Source organism: Excalfactoria chinensis, chromosome 1 (assembly GCF_039878825.1).
Source record: "Excalfactoria chinensis isolate bCotChi1 chromosome 1, bCotChi1.hap2, whole genome shotgun sequence".
Taxonomy (NCBI): domain Eukaryota; kingdom Metazoa; phylum Chordata; class Aves; order Galliformes; family Phasianidae; genus Excalfactoria; species Excalfactoria chinensis.
The window spans coordinates 121,539,341-121,563,640 of NC_092825.1; the positions used below are offsets into that span (position 1 = coordinate 121,539,341).

Genomic DNA, 24,300 nt, shown 5'->3' on the forward strand with positions numbered 1-24,300 from the left:
CCCCATGAAAACAGCTCACAGCCTTGTTGCTAATGGCCAACTTCCTTCTAAGCTGATTTTGTAAGAAATAAATATGAATTCCTGAATGAAGGGAAGCTACGCCCAGGAGGGGAGTAAACTCATTGAAAGAGCTGACAATAGCAGGACTAGGGGAAACGGATCCAAGTTGAAGGAGGGAAGATTTAGGTTGGATGTTAGGGGGAAGTTCTTTACTAGGAGAGTGGTTAGGCCCTGGAACAGGCTGCCCAGGGAGGTTGTGGATGCCCCGTCCTTGGAGGTGTTCAAGGCCAGGTTGGACGGGACCCTGGGCAACCTGATCTAGTAAAGGTGTAGGTTTGGTGGCCCTGCCAGGCAGGGGGGTTGGAACTAAGTGATCCTTGAGGTCCCTTCCAACCCGGGTCATCCTATGATTCTATGAATTCCCAATCAAGCAGGAAGACAAATTCCCTTCGAATTCTGCTTCTGTGGCAGAGCACCAAAATGTTGCATTTCTAGGACTACTAAAAATGAAAATACTTAATTATTTTTTTTAATTATTTATTTTAAGAAAAATCACAATGATGACAGGAGGGATTAGTAAGTATTTTTATGGCTTGCAAAAGCTGGAAAAGAATTCAAGAGTCTAGTTACCGAAAGCAAGTTTGAACTTCCCCTTCATTCTTAATAGACACCAATGTATTTCTGTCTCCTCTACACTTGGCACCGATATGTTTCTTCATGCAGATAAGCTGTACATTTAATTTCTTTTATTTACACAGATCAGATGTTTACGTATAAATTGCTCTCCCATCCTTGAAAACACTTAGGAGTTTTAGCACTTTCCTGTCAAAAGCACAAGTGGGGCAAAAACAGAAGTTTACAGATTAATTCCACCATGACAAAACACCAAAATCTGTGTAAAGCTTTGTTGCAGGCTAAGAAATAAGTACAATACATTCTTAAATGAATTATCATTGGCATACATTCGTATTTGAATGCGTAGATGTGCACGTTTAATATCCAAATTCATAACGACTTCTACGACGTTGCACAAAATACCCTCTTTCTGTAGAACTCTGTCAGGTGGCTGAGGCACGTTAGTAAGACAAATATTGCAGAACTGCACGAAAACTAGAACCATTTAGAATAATAGAACCATTTAGAATAAAAACCAACAGAACTAGTCGGACTATTCCTTCCAGCCTGAACTGGTTATTATTCCAGGCTTAGTCCTTTAACTGTTACGAAGTGCACAGTTTCCTATGCTCGCATGGATCTTTGAAAACTCCTGGTAACTTCCAGAAGCCACAGCAAACCTCACAAGTGCTTTCAGCTGAGAATGCAATCATTGCCTTTCATCGCAATTGCAATCCTTCACAGGTCCAAAAGCATTCTTCACATGTATGTTTAGTGGATGCTTGTGGAGTGAGGCAGGGTTGCTCTGGTCAGTCTTGTTAGTCTGTATTTGTTAACTGCAGTACAGTTTTCATCTTCTAAGGGTGTATTATGAGCCTTCTGAATTCAAAGTAACACGTTATTTTCTCTCATGTTTTTGGTTTTGTGAGCCTGGTGACGTTAATCCCCACTCTCTCCAACGCTTCATTAACAATCAGTCTTACAAGTTGTACAAAATACAGTCGTGGCTCTGGTTTGTAAATCAGGCTTTCCCACATCTGATCAGCTTAGCAGCTGCTACGCAAGAAGAGCCTGAGAGGACCAAGGGTCTGTATGCACTACTTTGTTGTTCAGAATCTGTACCAGACAGACATAATGAAAAATATACAAAAACATCTCTGAATTTTTTATCTTTTGGTGGTTGACCAAGGCAGCTACACAGACTGTATCAGCAAAACCCCCATCAAGATCCATTATCACCCACAAACAGTGAGCTGTTTCATTTGCTTTGCTTCCAGGTGCCTGCATCAGATCCCAAGTTGTTTGGTCGGTACATTCACTCCATACAGGATATTAAAAAACAAAACAACAACCTTTGAACTGCCTAAAAGCAATGGCATAACAAAACATAAACTTCTCGTTTGTTTTTTTTTTGGAGAGGTAAGAAAAAGTTAAACATACTGAATGCACTTGAGGCACACCCATTTGTCATAGGAGTAAAGGTAAGAACATCTCCTGTTAAGGCCATATATTGGTGCGCAACACTGCTTCACAGGGCTATCCGTATAGAAGCACTCAGGTCTAAGTCACACTCTCAGAAATGTTTCAAACGTCACGGACTGTGTTTTCTCACACAGTTTCAGTCTCTGCTGTTTACGTTATACTTTTTTGTTTCCTTCTTTTTTTTTTTCTCCTTTTTCTTTTTTTTTTTTTCTTTTTTATTTTTTTCTCCCCAGGCAGAATGCAGGCTCTCTATCCAGTTTCAATGGTCACCATCATTTCTCTTAGTTCTCCAGAAGCGTGCGCTGAACTAAAAGGCGAGAAACAATTTAAGATTAGCACACTAAGTTAACAATATATATATTAGAATGTATGTTAAGTAACAACATATTTGGACAACAGGTATTTTCAGTGGATATTTGAAACAGTGGTAAAATTCAGGTAAGCAGAGGCTTGATGCCATGAAGCCAGTGCCCTGCCTAACAAGGGATACTGCATTCCAGATTTTTACTTAAGTAACCACATCCTAGTAGATCCATGTAGCTCTCTACAGTAGTGGTTTGTATAACCTAACATGCAGTTACAGACTGCAGTTTTGCCGATGCAAAAATGAGATGGGGTGCAACTTGCATATCTGATGGAAATAATCTTAGCCTAGGTTGCCTACATTTTCAGCAAGTCCAAGTCTAAAAACTAGGGAAGAATGGCCACATAATCAGGACTGAAATCTTGACCCAGCGCTGTTAGTTGTACTGTTAAGATACAAACAAGCAATTTTCTTCAGTGTTAGATGTCAGTGAAGTGTATTTAAATGGGATCCCCACAAAACCAAAACAAAACAAAACTCCTCTTACCAGGTGGCTCAGATTGCGCTCCTCTATGGCTGTCCATATTCACATTCTCTTCATCTGCTGGGAAATAAATAGATGCTCAGCTCTGAAATTTCCCAAATTCAAATATACCAGTGCCTGGTTGGACTGATGTATTATTATCTGCCTTCACCAATGACAGACTTGACTAGAGAGACCAGATAGACTAGAAAGACAGAAACAAAGCTGCCATTCCACCTATCACCTAAAGCACTCCTGAGTTCTCTGATCCAAGTTCCATACCATTCAGGTAAAAAGGAACGGACCACCGCAGAAGAAAGATCATCTGGGGAAAAATACCCAGGTAGATGTCAAAAACCCATTACAGAGGCAAGCATCTTGTGAAGACACAAATGCGAGACTTACAAAGATAGAAATGATCGTGTATTTTCCAGCATGAAGGTGGTCTGTAATCCCCAGCCTTCACTCAGCTTTCTTTAAATAATTGTTTTTTGTAGTCTCTCCTGCTCACTCTTTAGCAGGAGGTAGTTTATTTCAAGGAAAACAGAAACTTAAGCCTGTCTGCTTTTGAAAGTCTAAGTTTTGGGCATGGCACACTAGAGAATCCCTGTCTTGGATAGGAGAGGTTACACCTAGTCGATATGAATCCACTGCATTGTTAAAACTACCTGATGCGTAAAGTAAAAATTCTAGCTCCCATATAAAGTACAGAAAAGCAACTCTATGAAAGGTGAAAACAAAATAATTTAGAATTCTTACCGCTTTGTTTGAAACAGAGTTTCTTCTTCTGGTAAGCAATGAAACTAGATACTGCTCCAATTGCAGTAGCAGCCACAGCACTTACAATTCCAGCTATTGCTCCCTGAGAAGCTGAAAAAAAAGGTTTTGTAGATACTATTTTAGCATCAAAAGCGATGTCAAACCTGTATTGTCTAAGCCTGTGAACACTTCTAAAACCCAATAAACATGAAACTGTAACATGAAACTGTATTAATCAACTTTTTATATCTTTGCGAGTAATTAAAAGTTAATCTTTTGATTTTACAGCTATTAATTTCTCAGTAGTGTCTACTGTTAAGACACTTGAGTACGTGTGGTTTAAGTTCTGCTATTTTAAAAAAGCTTCCCTTCCATGACCAAACCTGAGTTACACAAACACAGTCACTGCACCAGCATCGCTGAGACACTTTGAATCATTTCCTATGAGTTTTCAAAGATTTATAAAAGAAAAGCTCAAAGGTAAGAGTTCTAGATTCTGTGTTTTGAAGCTGAAGCCCTCTGTTAACAATAAGCATTCTAGTGGAATATTAGCAACAAAAGAAAAGCCAGAAACAAGTTTCAGACATACAGACACCATGTACTGAAACTCTTGCACTTACCCTCACCATCTCCACCCTTATTTGAAACTGAGTCCCTTTCACCTGCAAGAATGAACAGAAGGTTTAGTTTTTACATGTCTTAAGAACAGTGGTATTACAGGGCTTTTTTTTGGCCAGTAAGTCAAGGAAAATGACAAGCCATTTGCTGATGAACAAATTCTTATACATCTATATAGCATGGATAATTAGATCCATATAATATTAAGCTCTCTTGCATTCACATGTTCTTTTTTCAAAGTACAAGTCACTGTATCATTAACTCCAAGCTTTGGCACTCAGTGCTTCTACAAAAATGAGTACAGCGCATCTGTGAAGGCCAACTTCATTAACTTGCCTTCCACCACAGGAGAATACTCAGCAGAGAGGAACATCACATAATTCTAGGTTAGCCTTAAAATGTATTACCATTTCTCAAACCTCAGCCTCACTTACTAAATAGCTTTGCTACTCTCTTAGCAAAAAAGATTGAAGTTCTGTAAATACCCTGATCTGTCACTATAAAATTTATAAAACTTGCAGCACTCTGAAACAGAAACTCGCGCTGATGAAAACGCTGTACATGTCCCAAAGGTTGCTATTATAACCATCAATTTTTAAGTTACTGTTCCAAAGGAACCTTGGAAGGTAAAAGCTTCCCCAAAATTACCCTCAGTTCCCACTAAGATAACTTTGTTAGAAACCTGCTACACGTCAAATCTACATCAAGTTATTCAAACTAACAGTGCCCAGAAAGTAATGAAATTGCAGTAATGCACACAGGGCTGACTACCGCACACTAATGATGACCAATACTGTGACTTGCTCTCCATAACCATCTCTATACTCAGATGCACCCCAACAGGTATGAACAGAAGAATATTTAGAGCAATACTTGTGAGCTATAAAATGGTTTCATATCATTCACTGTAGATATACCCTGCATCATCTGGAAGTCTAAGGATCAATTCATTCTGTGGAACAGGTGAAATCTGAGAACGCATCTCAAAGACCATCTTGTAACCCACTCCTGGGCTCCTTAACTATAGGAACTAAAATAAATTGAAAGTACTTCACAGAAGATCTTAAAAAAAAACCACATCAATCAAATACCAGTATGCCTTTAAAAACCATATTCATGATGAATTCTGAAACAAACGCCACATTCACATCTCAGTTTTAAAACCTATCAATGTAAACGTAACAGTAAAAATCCCTGAATGCTGATTTCACCTCTTAATTACCTGGGTATTTCTTGCCAAAGGCAGAACACATTGGCTTTGAACTAAAGGACATCCTGTCATGTTTCAAGTACTAGAATCAGAGTTGTTAAAAATTAAACCACGTTAACCAGCTTGCAATTAAGCTTTTATCAAAAGCTCAGGTATCCATGGGATCAGTAGGAAGCAGAAACTACTATCTTACCATTGCCGCCACGGCTGCCACCACCTCCACCTCCTTCTCTTGGTAAATCACCATCAAATAGATCTGAATCATCAAAGCTGTCTATAAAAAGTAAAATCATAATTATCTTATGTTTTCTAAGTTCAGTGAAAAGACACTTCAAGGCACATAATGACATGCAAATATTCTGCAGTTAATTCAGTTAGAATCTGTGGGGGTTGTAGGCTCAGGGTCATGATTATGACACGTTCACATTCCAAAAGCCCTCTCAGACTTAGGTCCCATTTGGCTGAGCACTATACATATATGTATATAGATATATATACACACTGAGTAAATGAGAAAGGCTAGAGTCCAAGATTAGATGTTACTGCAAGTACTACCTACTAAACAAGCAAGAACCTCTGTAGGCTATTTCTATTTGGGTAGATTTGGGTAGCAGAACAACTCTATTGAGGCACATGTGACCTGCACTCAAACATATGTTGTCTACCAGGCAGGAGAAGGAGCATGAACGAGGATACACATTCCAAGCAAGAACTCTTCACAACACACACCTCAACTAAGGCAGCAGGATAGCTGAATACGCCTGAATCTGTTTTGTATGGAGCTAGGTGAAGACAGAAGATGTCTAAAGCACAATAGAAAGAGTGTGTATATTAAGCCTATCTTTACAACACACATTAAAAAAAAAATGTATTGCTTTAGTTAGGGGCTTTAAAAAACCCTAAAACGTATTTATTTGTTTAAAAACTTTCTGAGCTTTACCTTTAATTTAGATACTTTAAGAATATAGATCACACGTAGTTCCTCCTTGCTTTTTTAAGTCTAGCATGGATTCAGTTTGTAAAGACAGTCAATCCAATATGTATGTGCAATAGTGCACGCATCTAACAAAAACACTGTCTCAAAAACTCACACACTCTGTCCCCTCCTTTAAAGTTGTAAGGAAAGTGACGCAACAAGTTTGTTATGGAATTTCAAGACTGCTGCAAAGCTTATTTGCAAGGCAATTTTCCCGCAGTTCTCAGTGTCATCCAAACTAATATCTGTCATACCGTGCAGCTAATTAGAAAGGAATAATTATTAGAAGCTTAACTGGAATAGTAAAGACACATCGTGATTTAGGTGCTTATGCTAGAAGCCTTACCTTCTCTAGGCTTTACAGGTGTAGCAGGTCTGGGGTTATCTGCACACAAAAAATATATACAGGGGAAAAAACAAAGAGAGGTTAAAAGATCAAAAGCAGTCTATAATACAGTAACTCTGAAATGGCCTGGGAAAGAATAAAGTGACCATACTTACTACTGTGAAGAGACCAAGAGCAGAGTGACCTTGAAAGACTACTCGACTTATAAAACAGTATCAATCATCTCTATATCATGTTGATTTGCTGATTTTTTTATGTTACCTAGCACTGTTGTTTCATGTTAAACACTGTACTCTGAGTTAATGAAATAGTGCTTCTGTTACATCTGTCTGTATGTCAGACTTTTTTATGCCTGAATATACACAGCAAAGTTCACTAAGTCTTACGCAGTATTTCAATTTTTAAATCTGATTTTCAAACACCAAATTTCAAGTTTTTTTTCTACTAGATACAGATTATTTTGCTGTTTCTTCTTTTAAAAGCGCCAGATTAATCTCTTCCTGGCTCTAGGACAATCAGATCAGGTGTCCTTAGGCTCTCTGCATTCTCAACATAAAGAAGCTGGCCCATTCAGAGCACAGTTCTAAGACCCCAACTTAGGCTTCCAACCCTACAAAGGATCCTCTCTCTTCATCTACCTTAACCATCTGATTCTCTCACCCAACTGTTTCTCAACTAGCCACCTCTGTTTTCAAAATGTCAGTGTTTGGAAACAGACTGCTTGAACAGGGAGGAAACTTCAAAGCTGGTTAGCTAAGCTGGCTGTACTGCAGCAGGTCTAGTGATGGTGCCTAAAATGCTACCAGGCATTATCTGCCAAACTAGATGCTTCTTTTACCAGGTGTATGAAAGGAAACTGACTCAACAGGTTTGTTATAGAATCTCAAGAATGTTGCAAAGCTTATTTGCAAGGCAATTTTTCCTCACTTCTCAGCATTTATCCAAACCAACAGCTCACATGAACTGCAGCCAATTAAAGAGGAATAATTACTAGAGGTTTAAATGGGACAGTAAATACACATCATGATTCAAGCATCTGTGCTAGAAGCCTTACCAGAGTCTTTAGGCTTTGAGGGTAGATCTGGCCTGGAACCTATAGACAAAGAGTGTTAGAATGGATTACATCAGACTTAAATGCTACTTCCTGTAAATAATTATTTATGGACTTAGTGCCATCTAGTGAACACACGGCAATGAAACACATAGGACTTGGCTAAGAAATGTGAGGTCTGTTACTTTAATCAACTCAGTGTCTCTATTACATTTAGATAATACAGGACGGACAGACATTGCACCAAATACCTCTGAGCAGTATCCAGAAAATCCTGATACTTACTAGGCTGAAGAGCATCTGCCAAGTTAAAGCCATCATCTATGAGGAAAGAAAGGACATTTTAAGTGCAGTGTGAAAACTGAACTAATAACTGAACTAATTTCACACTAATTTTTTACACAAAATGCACCTAGCAATGTTTTCACCAAGAAAATAATGGCAGGCCCATTCAACAGAAGTCCACAGAAGTACATCACAGAGCTACAAGGCATCATCTGCCCAACAACATGCTGCTTTTGGAGGTCATGGGATAACCCATGGGCCAGCTCAAGGTAAGCACGCTCAAGATGAGCAAGCTCAGCGTATGCAGACTGAAAACCAACAAAAGAATTTCTCATAGGGCTTTTAAGATCATGAACTCATGGAGCAACTTTGTAAAAGCAGGTAGCAAAAGACTCCAAAATGCAGAAATTCTTCTGCCATTAGGGAACTACTTTGTTTTTATAGAAACATCAAATCTCCATGAGCCACTAAACTGAACAATTCAAGGTCTCAAACTGCTACATACAACTACACTTGACAGCAAAAGGCATTGCAGGGAAATGAGAACTCACCGTAATCTGATGGTGGTGGTTTCCCTGTAAATCCTGTTAAGTGAGAGAGGAACAAAGAAGTTGAAATAGAATTTCCTACACTGTTACAAAGAGACATACAAGACAAATTTAAGCCTGTATCTATACAGCAGTAAGGACAAGATAAACCCTATAGTTTTCCTCTCAAGATCAGTCCCAAGGACTGCTATTGACCCAGTCACCCAGAACACACTACCTCAATACATTCATGAAACAAAGTGGCTTTCCAGCATGCATACAACCGTGTGATCTTGGCAGGAGGTTCTGATCTCTGCTGTCTTGTGACAGTGATAGAACCTGAAGGAACGGCTAAGAGCTGTATCCGGGAAGGGTCGAGCTGTTCATCACCAGGGTGTGGTCAGGCATGGATCAGGCTCCCCAGGGAAGCGATCACTGCACTGAGATGGAGTTCAAGTACACGGACAAGGCTCTCAGCCATATGGTCTGATATTTGGGTGGTCTCACATGGAGCCGGGAGTTGGTCTCAGTGATCCTTAGGGGTCCATTACAACTTGGGATATTCTGTGATTTAATGGACTTGTGCAAGACCACTGCCAATGCATCCTTATCTCTAACCTGGGAAGATATTAAGTTCAGATTTGTACAAATAATTGTTTGGATGGTCATAACCAGAGGGTTGTTGTTGTTGATGGCTCTGTGTCAAGGTGGAGCTGGTTACAAGTGGTGTTGTCCCACCAGGATCTGTCTTTGGACCAGTACTCTTTAATATTTTAGTCAATGACATAAATGATGGGATCGAGTACACTCTCAGTAAGTCTGCAGATGACACTAATCTGAGTAGCTCAGTTGACACCACCGTAGAAGGGAAGAACAACATCGAGAGAGACCTGGGCAGGTTCAAAAAGTTGGTCTACAAGAACAGAGTAAGGTTCAACAAGGCCAAGCCCTGGGCAGCCTGAACTGGTCAGTGGTAGCCCTGCCTGTGACAAGGGGTTGGAACTGAATGGTCCCTAAGTTATACTCAAATTCTGGCTTGTTTTTCTCCTCAAATATCTACATTTCTCCAGTTCCAGTCCCACAAGGAGGAATACCTGAGCAAACACACACATTCATCTTCATGTTTTTATGCTGTGGAAGTTTCAGCTGAAGCAGAAAAGAAACTATTTCTCTCACTGGGACCACCTTAAAACTTAGTCTGAGGACTGCAAATGGTCCCAGTCACGGCAGTTTCTCTCTAGAGGAGGAAACCAATATAAAAGAGTGTGCACACAATGACATCGTTATTTTAAGGGACTGTTTTTGCATATGATGTTCATGGAGAAGTAATTTAGAGTGATACTGCTAACTGCCAATCTGACATAAGACATGTTTTGAGACAGCAATTAAGAAACTTGAGGGTTAATAAGGAAAAACTCATTCAACATTGTCTGGAATCAGTTGGTATTCTATAACCACAGCTCTACTTTCCAAGAATCCAGCAAGATGTCAGGCTCTTCAAACACATAATTTACCCGAATAATGATAGCAAATTCATCAACGCCTTACTTACAAAACTCATTACAATGATCTGTAAGCCAAAGTGCTTGTGGTCTCATTTCCAGAGATGGTTTGTTTCTCCGTTACTTGAGGCCTTCACATGTCTTAAACCACTTGCTTTTATGACTATACTCGCTCAGCTTTTACTATGGGTAGGAGCAACTAAAATAACAGTTCAAATACTCAGCTTGAAAAGGGAGAGTTTCTGAACCAGGAATTCAGCTGGTATCAGGGAAGAAAACATGACATATTTGTTTGGATGTGGTACTCCGGGATATGATTTAGTGGAGGGCTGTTAGAGTTAGGGTACTGGTTAGGCTGCAGTTGGACTTGATGATCTTCAAGGTCTTTTCCAACCTGGGTAATTCTATGATTCTATATGATGCAGATAAAGATACAGTATTAGACTGAAGGCAGTAGTAGGATCCACGAGGATCTAAATTACAGTATTATCTGTTTATGCAGCACTAGCAGCTCTGAGTCAAAGGAGTTCCCTCCATGAGTCATGTGCATGGCAACACACCAAGAAAGGCGAGCTGCGATGAATCACCGCAAACTTTCTTACTTGAGCAACAGACAGATGGAATGTTGTTTTTCTAAAAACGCTGGTGTTCTCCTTCCACAGTCCCGGAAGGCAGAAGTTCCCCTCCCCTCCCAGCGCCCTGTGCACACCCCAGTGCAGAGCAAGCACACTGTGGCTGGCACAGACTTGGAGGCAGCAGAGAGCTCATTCCCGTCCCGCTGCTGGGTGCTACCTGCTGCTCTTTAGGTGGCCTGGATTCAGCTCTGTCCTTCTGTCTAGCCACTCCTCTTCATGAAATCCGCCAATACGTTCATATTAGCGAGGCCTCTAATTTCTGCATGTGGTTTGACAGGCTCTCTGGTGGGTGAAAGGCTGGTAGCCACAAGCACATAAACTCACTCAGGAAACCAAACTAAACACATCCTCCCCAGCTTCCACTGGGTAGCTGGATTTTACTCTCCCATGTCTCACATTCTCCTCAGGGGACTTAGAAGTAGAAATATCCAACACCTAACCATAAGAGAAGCTGTAGAAAGTACAGGAAGCCCAACACAGGCAACCTTGTTTATGCAGCAGTTAAAATAAGAGCAGAGTCATTACCACTCTTATAATTGCCTTTCTAAGCTTGTTTCCAACTCAAGTTTTGCCCCACCAGCATTAGTTACCTACTATAAAGAACGCACTGCTCAGTTATGGCACTTATTTTCCAACATGCCATAAGTGAGCAAAACCCAGATAAGCAACTGGATCAAAAACAAATGAAAACCTGGGAGAAAAAAAATGACATTATTCTCCAAATATAACTAAATATAACTACAAGAACTGCCTTCCAAGATTTGAAATGGAGAATTCGGAACACGAAGACCACTTGCTGTGGGCAGAGGAATGAACGTACACCCGCACCACTGCTCTCAGCCAGGGCAAGAGGTTCCCAGCAACGTCCCTCTGTAACAGCAACACAGATGGGACGTTTACTCCCATTGCCAGGCAGCAGTTTATAATTAGTTCTGCCTGAAGCCTCGTGGAATTAAATCCCACGTGGTTGGCTTTCAAACCCAGTTCCTCCTATAAGGATCCCTCTACCAACACTGCTTTGCATGTTTAGTTTCCACCAGATGCACAGAGTGACAGAAAACAAAACAGCTTTGCATAAAGTTATGTTCTGAACAATAAAGCCCCCTCCTACCTAAAATAAATACGGTCCGAGCACAGATAACAGCTGTAAAATAGACAAAAAAGGAAAGAATCTTCTGCATTTAGGGAGTGTCTTCTTTCTGCACATCTGGAGTTTTCAACAACATATCTGCCTGGAATAAAGTCAGTACGGGCTCTGCTGCAAACAGATGTGGAAGACTAATAACTATCACGTGTCATTTCTGAACAGTCATCCAAAAGCTGCTTCCTTCAGAAACTTACTTTATTTGCACCAACCAACCTGGAAAATACAACATGTAAAAAGTTGGGACAGTAACACAGTGTGACTTTTTGCCTGATCTGGCTGCTAAGAAATAAGATTTTTAGATTAATCTGAGCTGTATTAAATTTTTTGAGTTATTTCTTCCCCCCCTTAAAGGACAGTTTAATACTTTAGATTAAGAAGAAGTGAAAGCCTATAAAACCACATTTAGACTTAACATTATTTGCTTAATATTCTGAGTTATTTCAACAGGTGATAAAACAAGCCTCTCACTGGGGAAGAAAGTCCTGTATCTCAAAGTACAGCTTGGGGAATTTTCTCTATTTAATAGCTTCTTGCACACTGGACTACTTTTGTTGCCCCTTTGAGCAGTAGGAAGCAATGAAAATACAACGGTGCTCTGAACATCAGCTGTAAGCAGAGTTTCCCAGGAAGGATTTGATGTAGGAATAACTGTACAGAATGAATAGCTGCAAATAGGCAGAAATGAAGCAGAAGAACTGGGCACACCACAAAGCTAGAGAACTAACACATTGACAACAGTGCTGCCAAATGCTGAGCAGCTGATCCGGAAAAGGAGTGAAAGAGAACTGCACAGAAGTTACACGACGTCAGAGAACTCCTGCAAGTACATTCCATTGAGCAGTAAAGATAAAAGCAAATATTCAGCATCTTAACAACTATCTCCAGAGTCACCCTCCAGCCTCAGCCATCCTGCAGTTCTGTGACACGGGGTCAGCTCTAGTTGACTAATTTGTTCTACAGACCTCAAGCAAGAAAAATATACCACACAATTGCCCTGCAATTCACAGAATCACAAAATCTATATATACTGGAGATGTACATTTGATTTTTGTTCATTTCCTCTTACCTGTGGTTCCAGGAGTGCCTGATTACTCTTCAAGATGGCAAACACTGTGTACTGTGCTTATTGCTATTTCAACTAATGCTTGACCTCAACAGGCACACAAAAAGAACACTAGAAATAGTGAGTGGTTTTACAAAAATCAAATGTTAAAGTTTCCTCCCATGTAAATTGAGAGACTAAGGCAAAATGTGACTGGCAGACAGAAGCTGCAGGCATCTGATCAAATACTGTAGTGTCTTATATTATTTACATATTATTAGTCTCTTGGCTAAGTAGCATCACTATTAGTCTTTTTCTAAGCCAAATAAACCAAAATCCTCATAGTACACGTTGCTCACATTCTACAGCTTCAAAGTTTACGCTGCTTAATTGACAGACCTTCAAGCTTTCACCAAGCCGACATAGCCCACACTTCCATAACCAGTTGCATTCCTACACCAAGGCTCACATTTACTCCCCAAAGGTCAAAGTCAACATGCCAGCACCTCATCCTCTTCCAAAGCCAAGGAATCATCTTACTCCTCGAGGATTTCTGCACATAAAGCTTCAAAAGCTGTTGTCACGAACTTCACCATAGTAGACTCAAGTCTCTGAAGCCTCCTCCTGTGAAGTGTGTGCTACAGAACAGAGGGCATATCGCAAGCAGCCAGAAGTGAACTTAGAAAGCTGTGGAGCAATATACATACTGATGGAAATAAGCAGTCACCAGAGTAGATGGTGGGGCTGGGGAGGACACACATACCAGGCTGACACTCGTGTATTTGAATATGAAAACCTCGCAGAGATAGCTGAGCTTACAACTATCACCAAAAAAAAATAAGCTAACTGCAATGGAAAAGCCACAGTTATTTTATCCAGGAAAGCTGCTAACTCTTCAGTATTGTGTAACTTAATTAAAGTAATGATTCCCATAAAAGCAGCTAGAACTTCCATCAAGTAACTCAGTGCCATTTAATCACTACAGGTTTATCTCTACTTTTACTCAGGTAATAACATTCAACTGGAATCTTTGTATGCATCTGCATAGCCCAGTACTCTTTCCAGTCACGTACAGAGGATGGGAGAAGCACTTTCAGGGCAACTGTGCAGTCTGAGCACGAAGAAAAAGGGAAAACTAAGGAGCCGAGATTTGTGGTCTGTCTGCCAATTAACTGAAAGTTCCGTAAGCTCAACAGTTAAAGAGTGGAAAATAATCTTCACTATGATCAAGGAAAAATAATTTAAATAATAACTTACGGTGAACAAGCCTTCAGAACAGAACAAGGCCTTCCGTTTAGAAATTCTTCCTTTAACATAAAATTTACTTGAGAGATATACACCGGCAGCGTACACAGAACTAAGACAAGAATACTCCTCTATTTCCAGCAGTTGATTAAAATTATGGCTCCGTAAAGCAGGAAAGTAGTTTTAGGTCAACTGATACTTGTAAACTGACAACTCATTTCACAGCCTGATTCTCTTTCACCTTTCTCACAAGAATTCATACCACCTCCATATGCTTCATATACTAATCAGAAATATTAACTGAACAGAAAAGTACTTTCTTTTATAGACTCTTTTTCTTTTGGCACGCTCAACTGTGACCAAAGAGATTTTTCAGGAACTCTGTGTACTTAAAAATAGCTCCTACAGCTTCTGCTGAAAGGAAGAAGAGAGAGACACTGCATTTTACAATCTGGTTTTCCTGTGGGGAAGGTAGTGGTACAGGAAACCAGACCCGGTGCAATGATTTGCAATGACTCAATTCACATTTTAACCCACTTCTCTGAGACTGAACCCTTTCTGGCACCAGACATCTCAATTTAAAACAAAACCCACATAGTTACACTCAAAGCGTTTCAATAACAGCAGGGACGTTTTCCTTCCTATAAATATTTACTTGCAATGAGTTGAGAAAAGGCTGCAATAAATGACAATTGAGTAAGACAGGCCTTCATGATTTGCACTCCTTTGCACAGTACCAGCACTGGCATGGAAACATGCAGAACTAGCTCAGCCACAAGACGCATGATGTGACAGCAACCTGCTTCTCCGAATGAAGAACTCTGAAGGCTTGCTTTTCTTCTTCAGATAAGCCTCTCGTACACAAAATCACTCCTCAAAAAAGTACTGCTGAAAGGTCGCCATGCACACAGGTCAATGTGACTAGTTTTTGTTGCCTAACAGGTAGATTAAGCAGACTAGTTAGATCATGTGCCACACTTCTTGCTTGCTGGTTGCCACTGAGCTGAATTCTTTCTCAAATGAGGTTTTTCTTTCCGTTTCCTGTCAAAAAAAGATTTTTACTTCCGTTCCTGCATTACTAGAGAAGTGAGACAAACCTTCCCTTCCGTACCAAGGCTACATTCTTGAGACACAGGAGGTTTGATGTGCTCATGTATGCAGTAGAAGTATGTGAAACGCATTCAGATTAAATCCTGAGCATTTCCAGCTCAAGTGCATCTGCTGAAAGCACGTCATCTATTTCGCTATATATATAGACAAAAACATTTATCAAGAATTTTCCATACCCCACCCAAGGAAACACTTTCACCATCTTTACTCATGCTTCTATGTCACCCTCTAACAATAGTGCTATCACTTGCAGAGAGCCTTTGTGCATGCCGGACTTTAATCTGCCATATACACATGCTCTTTTGTAGATTACCACGTGAAAACAGTGGGAGCAGATGGAAGAACTGCCGTTAGGGCAATAAGAACTATAAAAAAAGATAAGTTAAAGATAACTTTAAAGTTATAAATAAATAAAGATAACTTTATCCAAAAGCTTTCTCCGTAGGCTTCCCTGAACCCTCACCCTGAAACTTCTTGTTTCTATATTGATGGATTTGTGTTCCTTTAGTGCTGTCTGCTTTGTCCAACAATTGCACCAGGTGTCACAAAAGTGATCTTTCCCTGTACATTCACTTCACTTAATTTGCTCTCGTGGAAGTATCAGTTTAACAATCAAAGGTGGAGAATAAACAAGCTTAAAAGAAAGCTGTGTGTAGTCTCAATGCAATAGTTCTATTTGTTAACACGTGGAAAACGTGCTTTCCTGCAGCAAGCAGGGAAATCTTTTCCAGACCACAGTTTGCACTGCAAGCGTATCAAGAAAACAAGACTTCTTTTTTCTCTTTTAATGGAAAAACAAACTAAAATTGGCGCTTATCACACCAAGATACACAACCTTCTAACTGGTAGCTTTTGCAGTATTGGTCCAAAGTCTGCAAAAAAAGTGACTGTGGGAGGAAGCATGGGGACCTCCCATGGCACGTGATAAGATATGTAAGTTAAAACACTTTTTCTGCACATGGGAAATAACTGGCAAGGCTTGGGCAGCAGGGGGCTGTAGGGTCCCCTATATGGGAGTAGGTTATGACCTTCCCTATGCTGGTTATGGTACACCAACATGGTGCTGTTAAAACTGGAAGCGTCCCAGCGAGTCCCAGAAGGGCACTCATGGCCCAGCTTGAGCCTCTTTAAGAAACAGCAGCAGGGCTTTGGGAAGATGCAGGGAGAAAGATTGCCAGGGGAAAATGGTGCTGGGAACGCACTCTTGGATGGAGTGGCTTGATGGCACATCAGTGTGACCCTGAGGGTCCCCAGCCCAAATGACCCACACTGGTCACACACCCCTGAGGGAGTTTTCATCTTTCTTAGAATGTAAATTTATGATAAGATGCTTGCAGTAACTATCAGGAAGATAAATACAGTAAGAGCTCCCAGACTTGAGACTGGCTTATCACAGGAACTGTTGGAGAACGCTGACAGCATCGAGACCTGGCACAGCCCAGGATGAGAATAACAGCAGGGACTCCAAAGCTCCAAACAGAGCCTTAGTTCCCAGATTGGGAATTGGTGGTGGTGTTTAAAACGGAAGTGCTATGCCCACTGCATATGGTGGAGAAGATTTAAATGACGTGTTAGCAGGTGGGAAATACAGAACCTTCGGGGACCCGTGAAAACCCCTGCCAGCCAGAAGGAGAATGCTAAGAAATGGGCCGGCACCAGCCTCAGGCCCTGTGCAGGAACCAATAGCATCAGGCAGGAGCTGCAGCAGCTGTGGTACCCCTCTTTTGTGGCAGGGTGCTCCAGGGCTGGCTGTGTGCTCCCAGCAGGACTATGGGGCTCAGCAACCAAGCTCAGCAGCAGAAGACTGAAAAGCAATATAACAGCCGCACACAGAAAGAGCTACTCCAACACAAGGTGTTGATGTGTGTATCCACATTAAAAAACATCAGCAGGTACTGTGTTCTCACTGTAGCAAAGCTGGCAATAAGTTGCTTGAGGTTTTTCCACTCAGAAAGTAAAATGTAGGCAATATGCTAGAACAAATAAACACACAGACTTGCTGGTACCGCAGAATGCAGCCCAGGCTGGAATCAGATACCAGCAGTCATTTGAAAAACCACAGTGGTCCAAAAAGGAGAGAAAGACTGTGGAGCAGAGTGGGTTTATCACGCTCCCTGTAACCCCCTGGCATCCAGTGAGGCAAATGGTACAACGGCTTGTTTAAAACTGTCCTCCAAGGAAAGAGAACCGCAAAGCTGCAGAGCTAAGTAAGATAAAGGCAGGATATTGTCATAGCAGCCCTGCAGAAAAATCACATCCGACAAGTTCATCTGCATCGACAAAGTACTGGCCAGAGTTTGTGACAAACGTCTATTAAGGCTGTGATGATGTTAAAAGAAGAATTTAGAACAAGATGCACATCCCAACAATTCTTCAATACCTGTTTCAGGGCAGGGTTTCAGCAGCAGAAGGCTGCAGGGTGCCCCGCGTGGGAGAAGGCCCTGAGCTGTTCCCTAACATAAGGAGAGGCCCTAATAGGCATACAGAGAGACTGCTGAAAGGATGGCAACTGGAGATGTGCTCTGGGCAGGAGAGGCACCACGTAGAAGGGGTACATCCCTGAAGACTGGCAACCATGGACCCCCTCACCAAGGCAGGGACAGCCTGAGGGACTGTGGGCAACCCACAATGGGGCAGGGGAGCAGAGGCAAACCAGCAGGAAGCAATGGAAAGAAATCATTAGGCACATGGGTCTTCTGCTATGCCTGTCACCTCACCAAAGGAATGGAGTGAGTACAGCCATCATAAAACAGGAAATCTGAGAGAAGGAAAGCAGGGAGGAGAGTTGTTATGCTTAAAGCTGAACCTTAGAAAGAGGAACTGCTTAAGACTTTGATTGATTCTTTTTCTCGACACCCAAATCCACAATTCAGTTCATGTTAACTGACAGCAAGTCAAAGCTGCACTGCTTATGACATTCTCCCAAAGCACTTTCACTATACTCAAAAATGTAGGCTGCTGTGCCAGTACTTGGAAAAGCAGTTTGACTAAAAGAATGAGGTTTGCCCCTGTCAAGTTGATACTAACTGACGAAGATTACTATTATTACAGCATTTCACTAACACAGCTGTTGCTTGATGAAATACAACTTCACAGCAGCGACAGGTTCAAGACAGGGTTCTGCTTTAGCTCTTTCTTTTTCAAGTGCAATGGATCTCATTACACACACACACACCAGAGTAACATCAGGAGGATACTGACATTGGTCTTGGCTGGACGGCAGCAGGCTGAGTCACATTTAACTCTGGCCAAGTTAAACCACTGTAACTACAGAAAGACTAAGGACTGTTGCAGTGATGTCATTTTGCTGTAGCAGTGCAGTGGCCATTTTATACAAATAATAACACATTAAAAGCTCTTAGCCATTTCAAATTAGAGGAAACAGAAACACGGAATAGTACTTTCTGTACTTTCCAAGTTCACATTGCCATGTATGCATGCTAATCCGACTAAAAATGCTGAAAGTTTATTTATTCCTTTAATTAGATGTAAAAGGCACACAACTGTACAGCCCACAAAGCAGAGTATCAGTCTTCAGCAGCTCCTATGCCACATCCCTGCTCCAGACGAAAGCTCTATCCACAAGATTACTCACCAAACATTGTCATCTAACCATGTTTCTCAATGCTGACTTGCCTCAACACGAAGTTCAGAGGACACGACTCCTTCCCTCCACTCATAGCCCTACAATTACAGCAGCCTTAGGATGAAGGGATCTTTCTGCAATACACCTGAGGCTACTGATCTTGTAACACAGATACATAGGAACCTAGCATTTTTCTCACCACCCAGTGTTCACTACCACAACCACTTCTGGCAGCAAAGGAACTTAAGTCAGCAAGCTCCACTCGATTCTTGTGAGGAATCACTTCAAGCTTAACAACCTTGAGTCTTAAGTCCTCACCAAAACATCTTTTGGTCCTTCAGCAATACAGAAAGGAAACTGAATCTTCTGTCTGTTTGCAAGTTTTCTACTGCTCATCGTGCAAGGATTTTATAAATTGTACAAATAAACTGTTACCTAATACTTCTCATCAGTGCAGACTGAGAAGCAGATGCCTACAATTAGATGCTAGGCTCATCCGGTGGTTTTGCAGAGTTAAAATGGCAGAGTCAATCTCATAACTCAAAAGCAGCCAAAGCAGGAAGTCTCCTTCCTGATCTGCTCCCCTCCTCCCATCTCGTTTCCACTCTTTAATGTTCAGCCCTGCCACTCCTTTGTGCTGGCTCCAGCTCCTCTCAAACACTGTGCAGAACAGGCTCATAGCACGGGATTAGCCCTCTGCTGATTCATCAGGCTGAATCATCTCAGTACCACTCAGATGGGCACTAGATCAAATGCAGATGGAGAGAAATGGGAGGATCCCACTTCTCAGCAGATGCAAACTGTTACATCGGCCATAAAGAATCAGCTCAGTTGGAAAGGACCTCTACAGGCCATTTAGCCCAACCCCACAGCAATGAACAAGGACACCGACACATACAGAAGGTTGCCCAGAGCCCTAAACAGTCTGACCATGAATGTTTCCAGATAGGACATCAACCACTTCTCTGGGCAACCTGTTCCAATGTCTCACTAATCTTACTGTAAAAAAAACTTCTTCCTTACATCCAACCTAAATTCCCCCCCTTTTAGTTTAAAACCATTTTCCTTTGTCTTGTCGCAGCAGAACCTGCTAATGTCTTTCCTTCTTTTCTTATAGCTCCCCTTTAGATAAGGAAAGGCAGCTATCAGGTCACCTCAGAGCCTTCTCTTTTGGAGGCTGAACAGCCTTCTGCTCTCTCAGCCTGTCCTTGTAGGATGATATAAAGTGATGACATAAAACCTCCTATTCGACCTTCCTCTGGATTCAGCCCCAATGACAGTTAAACTCCTGCTCCGCTGGACTTGCAGAGCTCATGTTTGGAAAATGAAAGAAAAAAAAATACCAACTGTGAAGTTAAAACTGCAAGCTCAAAGTTCGTCACTGTTTAATAACACACACAAATACTCATGATAGACTGAATATTGTTTTAACCCTGATGGTTTTCATGTGCCTAAAACGGATGACTGAATACAAGTTCTCACTCCCAAGGCCATAGACTTGTGTGCCTGATTTATGGAAGCCAACCGCCCAAAGGAAACTCATGTCCAAAGCTGCACGAGAGCTGAACAGCTCATAGAGCAGGATTCTTAACTTGATACGGCTGTTCTGTGAATTTAGATTACAGACAGCCTACCAACAGCGAAACTCAGATTTTCAGAAGGACACAATTCAGGCTTCACCTCTATTTTAATCTAAGATTGCACCATCAGCAATCTGAAATTCCTCTGAGCAGCTCCACCCTCCCCAGACTAACATTCTCAATGCATTCTTGACTTCTTAGGCATTTTCTTTAAGAAAGAGTGCCCAAACTGACTATTACCTAATTATTTAGTTCATATTATCAGTGTAGACCAGTACTCCAATAAACTAACCCGAGTTTTAGAAGCAATCTGTTCAAGTGCAATAGCAGTTTCTTCAGCATTCCAAACAGAATCCCCAAAGTTGCTTTTTGTACTACATTTCTAGGCAGCACATTCAAAAATGCTGTTTCTGAGTGACTCCAAATACTTCTGCACCCTAAGGGCATCACACAAAACGATCTTGTAGTCCAAGGCTGTGAGGACCGTTTGCAGAAGAGCCGATTTTCCAAGTAAGAAGTAAGACGGCATCTCAATGTTAGCAGCATAAACAGCCTAAGTTTTAGAGCCAGTTATATACAACCGTACTATTTTTCCACAGTCCGGGTTTGCTAATCCAGCAGTTCAGACCGCAGTGAGGCCATAACAGCAGAACTCAACTCAAACAGGCTTAAAGCCAAATCGCTTCTCGCATCCTGCCGTGCCTACAGCTCCCAGCTAAGACTGAGGGCCGGCATCCTTCCTCTCACCTCACAGCAAAGGCATGGAGAGATGTAGGTTTCCAAGCAGTTTACAAAGAACTTGAGAAAAACAAACAAAACCATAAAGCACTAAAGCATAACATCAAATACGCTTATTAACATGGCAGAAGGCAGATTTCTGAGGAATAAGCCCCCGTTGCAGTTAGTCCCCCTGTCTAACTCCACTCGCTTTCCTAAAATGGAAGCGGCGTCGCAGCGGGCAATAGGGCACCGCCCGGCCCAGCAGGCAGAGCCCCGCCGTGAGCCAGCGGGCTTCCCGCGCAGCGCTCAAGGCACAACTGCGAGCACGGGGACCGGGCGGAAAGTTCAGAGGTACTTTTCCGCTTAGCTGAAACTATAAGAAGAAAGAAAAGGCAGTGCCCGCTCTCCCTCCGTCCCACAGCCGCCGGGGAAATCCCTCTCCCTGGGGACGCAGGGCAGACGGCTTCGCCGAGCCCGGCTGGGTTGGCAGGGACCCTGCGCGGCCGCTCCCGCCGCCCCTCCTCACCTCTGACGGGGTCCAGGAGGGCGAGGAGCGCCGCCAGAAGAAGCCCGCTGCGCTGCATAGCTGTTGCCCGCTAAGCTCCGCGTTTCCCCCAACTCCACGGGTACGCCGACAGCCACCCCGCCCGATCGGCTCGAGGGCGGCTCCCCGGCCACTCCACCCTATCAGGCCGGGGAGCAGTGCCCCCGCGGGGGGGGAAGCATCGGGAGGAAGGCGGCGCGGCCCGCCGGGGCCGTTCGGATTAGGGCGGTGCCCGTGCCGCTCCCCGCAGCCACGGGACAGAGCCCGGCTTGGAGGGCTGTGAGGAGTGTGGAGCTGCCGGCTCCGGGCGGTATCGCCGCTAAGGCATCCCCCAACCAGGCCCTGCTTCTTGGGTGGAATGAGCTGCAGGGTTTAAATACTGGCACATGTGTGGTTGTGGAGAGGTATGCGCTCTTGCAGGTGGCTTCCATTGAATCACCGAGTTTGGAAAAGACTGCTAAGATCATCCAGTCTAACCATCAGCTCCACCATGCCCACTCTGATCCATTTTGTGTCATCCCATGTCTTCCTCTGGGCAGGCTGGGCCTCTTCCAGCATTCGTGGGGCTTTGCCGGCTGGAAAAGTACAAAATCGCCTTATTAGTGAATCACCATCATGAACTGATGGGAATATTTTTCCTCCTTGACAGATTTAACCCGAAGCAATAAGGAGTTTAACCGTAGTCATCAAATCACTGCCTCAAAATTAAGGATAAACTCCTATAAAATAGGTGAGTTTTGCAGGAGAAGCACTGGGGTCCATGGAGGACTGTAGGCTGGAGGGCATGAGTAGCAAGAAGTGGCTTTTCCAGTCATAACACCTATGGAGTCAGCACTGTGTTGCTCTTACTATCTTCTTTTTGGGACTCCTAACCTAGAGGATAAGACTGAACGACTGCTCATGTAATTCAGCAGTGCTTTGTGGATACCCATAGGAAATTATTAACGTGCTCTAAAGAGGTCCTTTAACAGAGAGTTTGTTTACAACCGTTGCTAATCATCACCTCATCACCTGCTGAGTTGCTCTCCTGATAAAAAGAACAGGGATTTTAGTACTCCTCACAGCGCTGTTCAATTCTCTATTTAACTCTTTTGTACCAAAACTTTTTTCAATAACACTCATATTTGCCCTGCTCACACTGTAGTGCTTGTCCTTGCAGCAGTTCCCTCACTGTCTCCTGACTGTAGACTCTGCCAGAAGGCCTCTGCAAACAGCTTAGGCACTTGCTTGATTTGGATGCGCCTTGGAAGGAGACAAGGAACAAGTTGAATATTACCTTAAACCTTAAAGAATGAGATCCTTAAAAGACGTGTATGGTCTGAGGTTTGACCTGAGGAAGAATATACTACAGAACAGCATGATCAAGTTTGGAAGTTGTAAACCTAAACTTCTGTGACACTGTCCAAACTCGAACATCCTCTGATGTGAGCAGCTAAATGAAAGCCGTCTGTAAGCTGTGATGGTAATTGCACTTCTCAGTGTCTTCTAATTCCTCTTCTAAAGTTAAAGCCTTCTTCTTTTCCTGTCTCCATGTAATTTTATTCTCATTTTACCTATGAGTTCTTAGCCTTTCCAGAAACAGCGTATCTCCTAAAGTCAGCATACCAAGCTCCCGTGGTGCTGCTATTCTAAAGTTTGCAGGTCTCATGCTACTTAGGGAATTGTCACAGAACAGTATCCTCGCATTACATTCCACCCTGAGGGGTTCTTAATTGCTTTTCTCCTTCGAAGAGGAGAATATCCCAATAAATTACTTCCAATAATTATTCCACATAATCTGCCCCAAGAGTGTAGTCATTCAAGCTTCTCGGTATTGGGGAGGTCACACACAGTCTTGTTATGGGGATTACATCTCAAGGAACTCTCAGGCTGCTCACTATTTTATGAGGTGAGTTTACTGACTCAGAGTATTTAGCAGGACAGTGTTATCAGTTCCGAGTGAGGCCTTGGGCATAAAAGCCGAGCCAAAGGAGGAGGTTGGGGGCAGGCACAACCTCACAAGTTGCTACAGGCGAAGTCTTCAAGAAGAACAAGCCAGAGACCAAACAGGCGTCAGAATCTACTGTGTAAACTTCACTAGATCACCTGTTATGTTCTATGTTTTTATGGTCTCTTCTTTGCCAGAAAGGGTGAGACTTAAGACACTGCAGCCTAAGAATGTCTTCCTAAGGATGCAGATTACACCCCTCTACAATCAGCCTGTTCAGTTATTAGGAGTTTATGCAGAAGATGTGTATTTCCATAGCAGTGTCTACAAAGGTCTGTTACCTGGTCTCAGTCACTCTGCTTTTTCTTCTATCAATGCCTTTGATACCACTTGTTCCCTTCTATTAGCAGAAACATTAGCTCAAATTAAGAGGCGTGAGGGCAACAGAGATACCATCTCTTTTAAAGTTTATCCCATTTCTACAACTACAGACCTTTTTCTTACTGTAAATATGAACTGATTATTGTTTCCTATTCAGATTCTCTCCAGATTTTTTGTTATTTTTT

General features: G+C 42.3%; 1 protein-coding gene across 2 annotated transcripts; it reads right to left on the bottom strand.

The window, feature by feature from the left end:
* Positions 1-531: 531 nt before the first annotated feature.
* On the bottom strand, positions 532-22,001 carry LOC140253686 (CD99 antigen-like). 2 transcript variants are annotated; one of them, XM_072339435.1, is made up of 10 exons: positions 21,790-21,938; positions 8,721-8,753; positions 8,170-8,205; positions 7,888-7,926; positions 6,834-6,872; positions 5,705-5,785; positions 4,304-4,345; positions 3,684-3,794; positions 2,949-3,002; positions 532-2,404 (listed from the first exon to the last, which is right to left on the bottom strand). In XM_072339435.1, exons 1-10 carry the CDS (start codon positions 21,845-21,847, stop codon positions 2,379-2,381), a joined length of 519 nt encoding a protein of 172 aa, XP_072195536.1. In that variant the 5' UTR covers positions 21,848-21,938; the 3' UTR covers positions 532-2,378. The 2 variants fall into 2 exon arrangements, with proteins under 2 accessions (XP_072195536.1, XP_072195529.1); XM_072339428.1 differs by having other exon boundaries at positions 545-2,404; positions 2,949-3,005; positions 21,790-22,001.
* Positions 22,002-24,300: the final 2,299 nt, after the last annotated feature.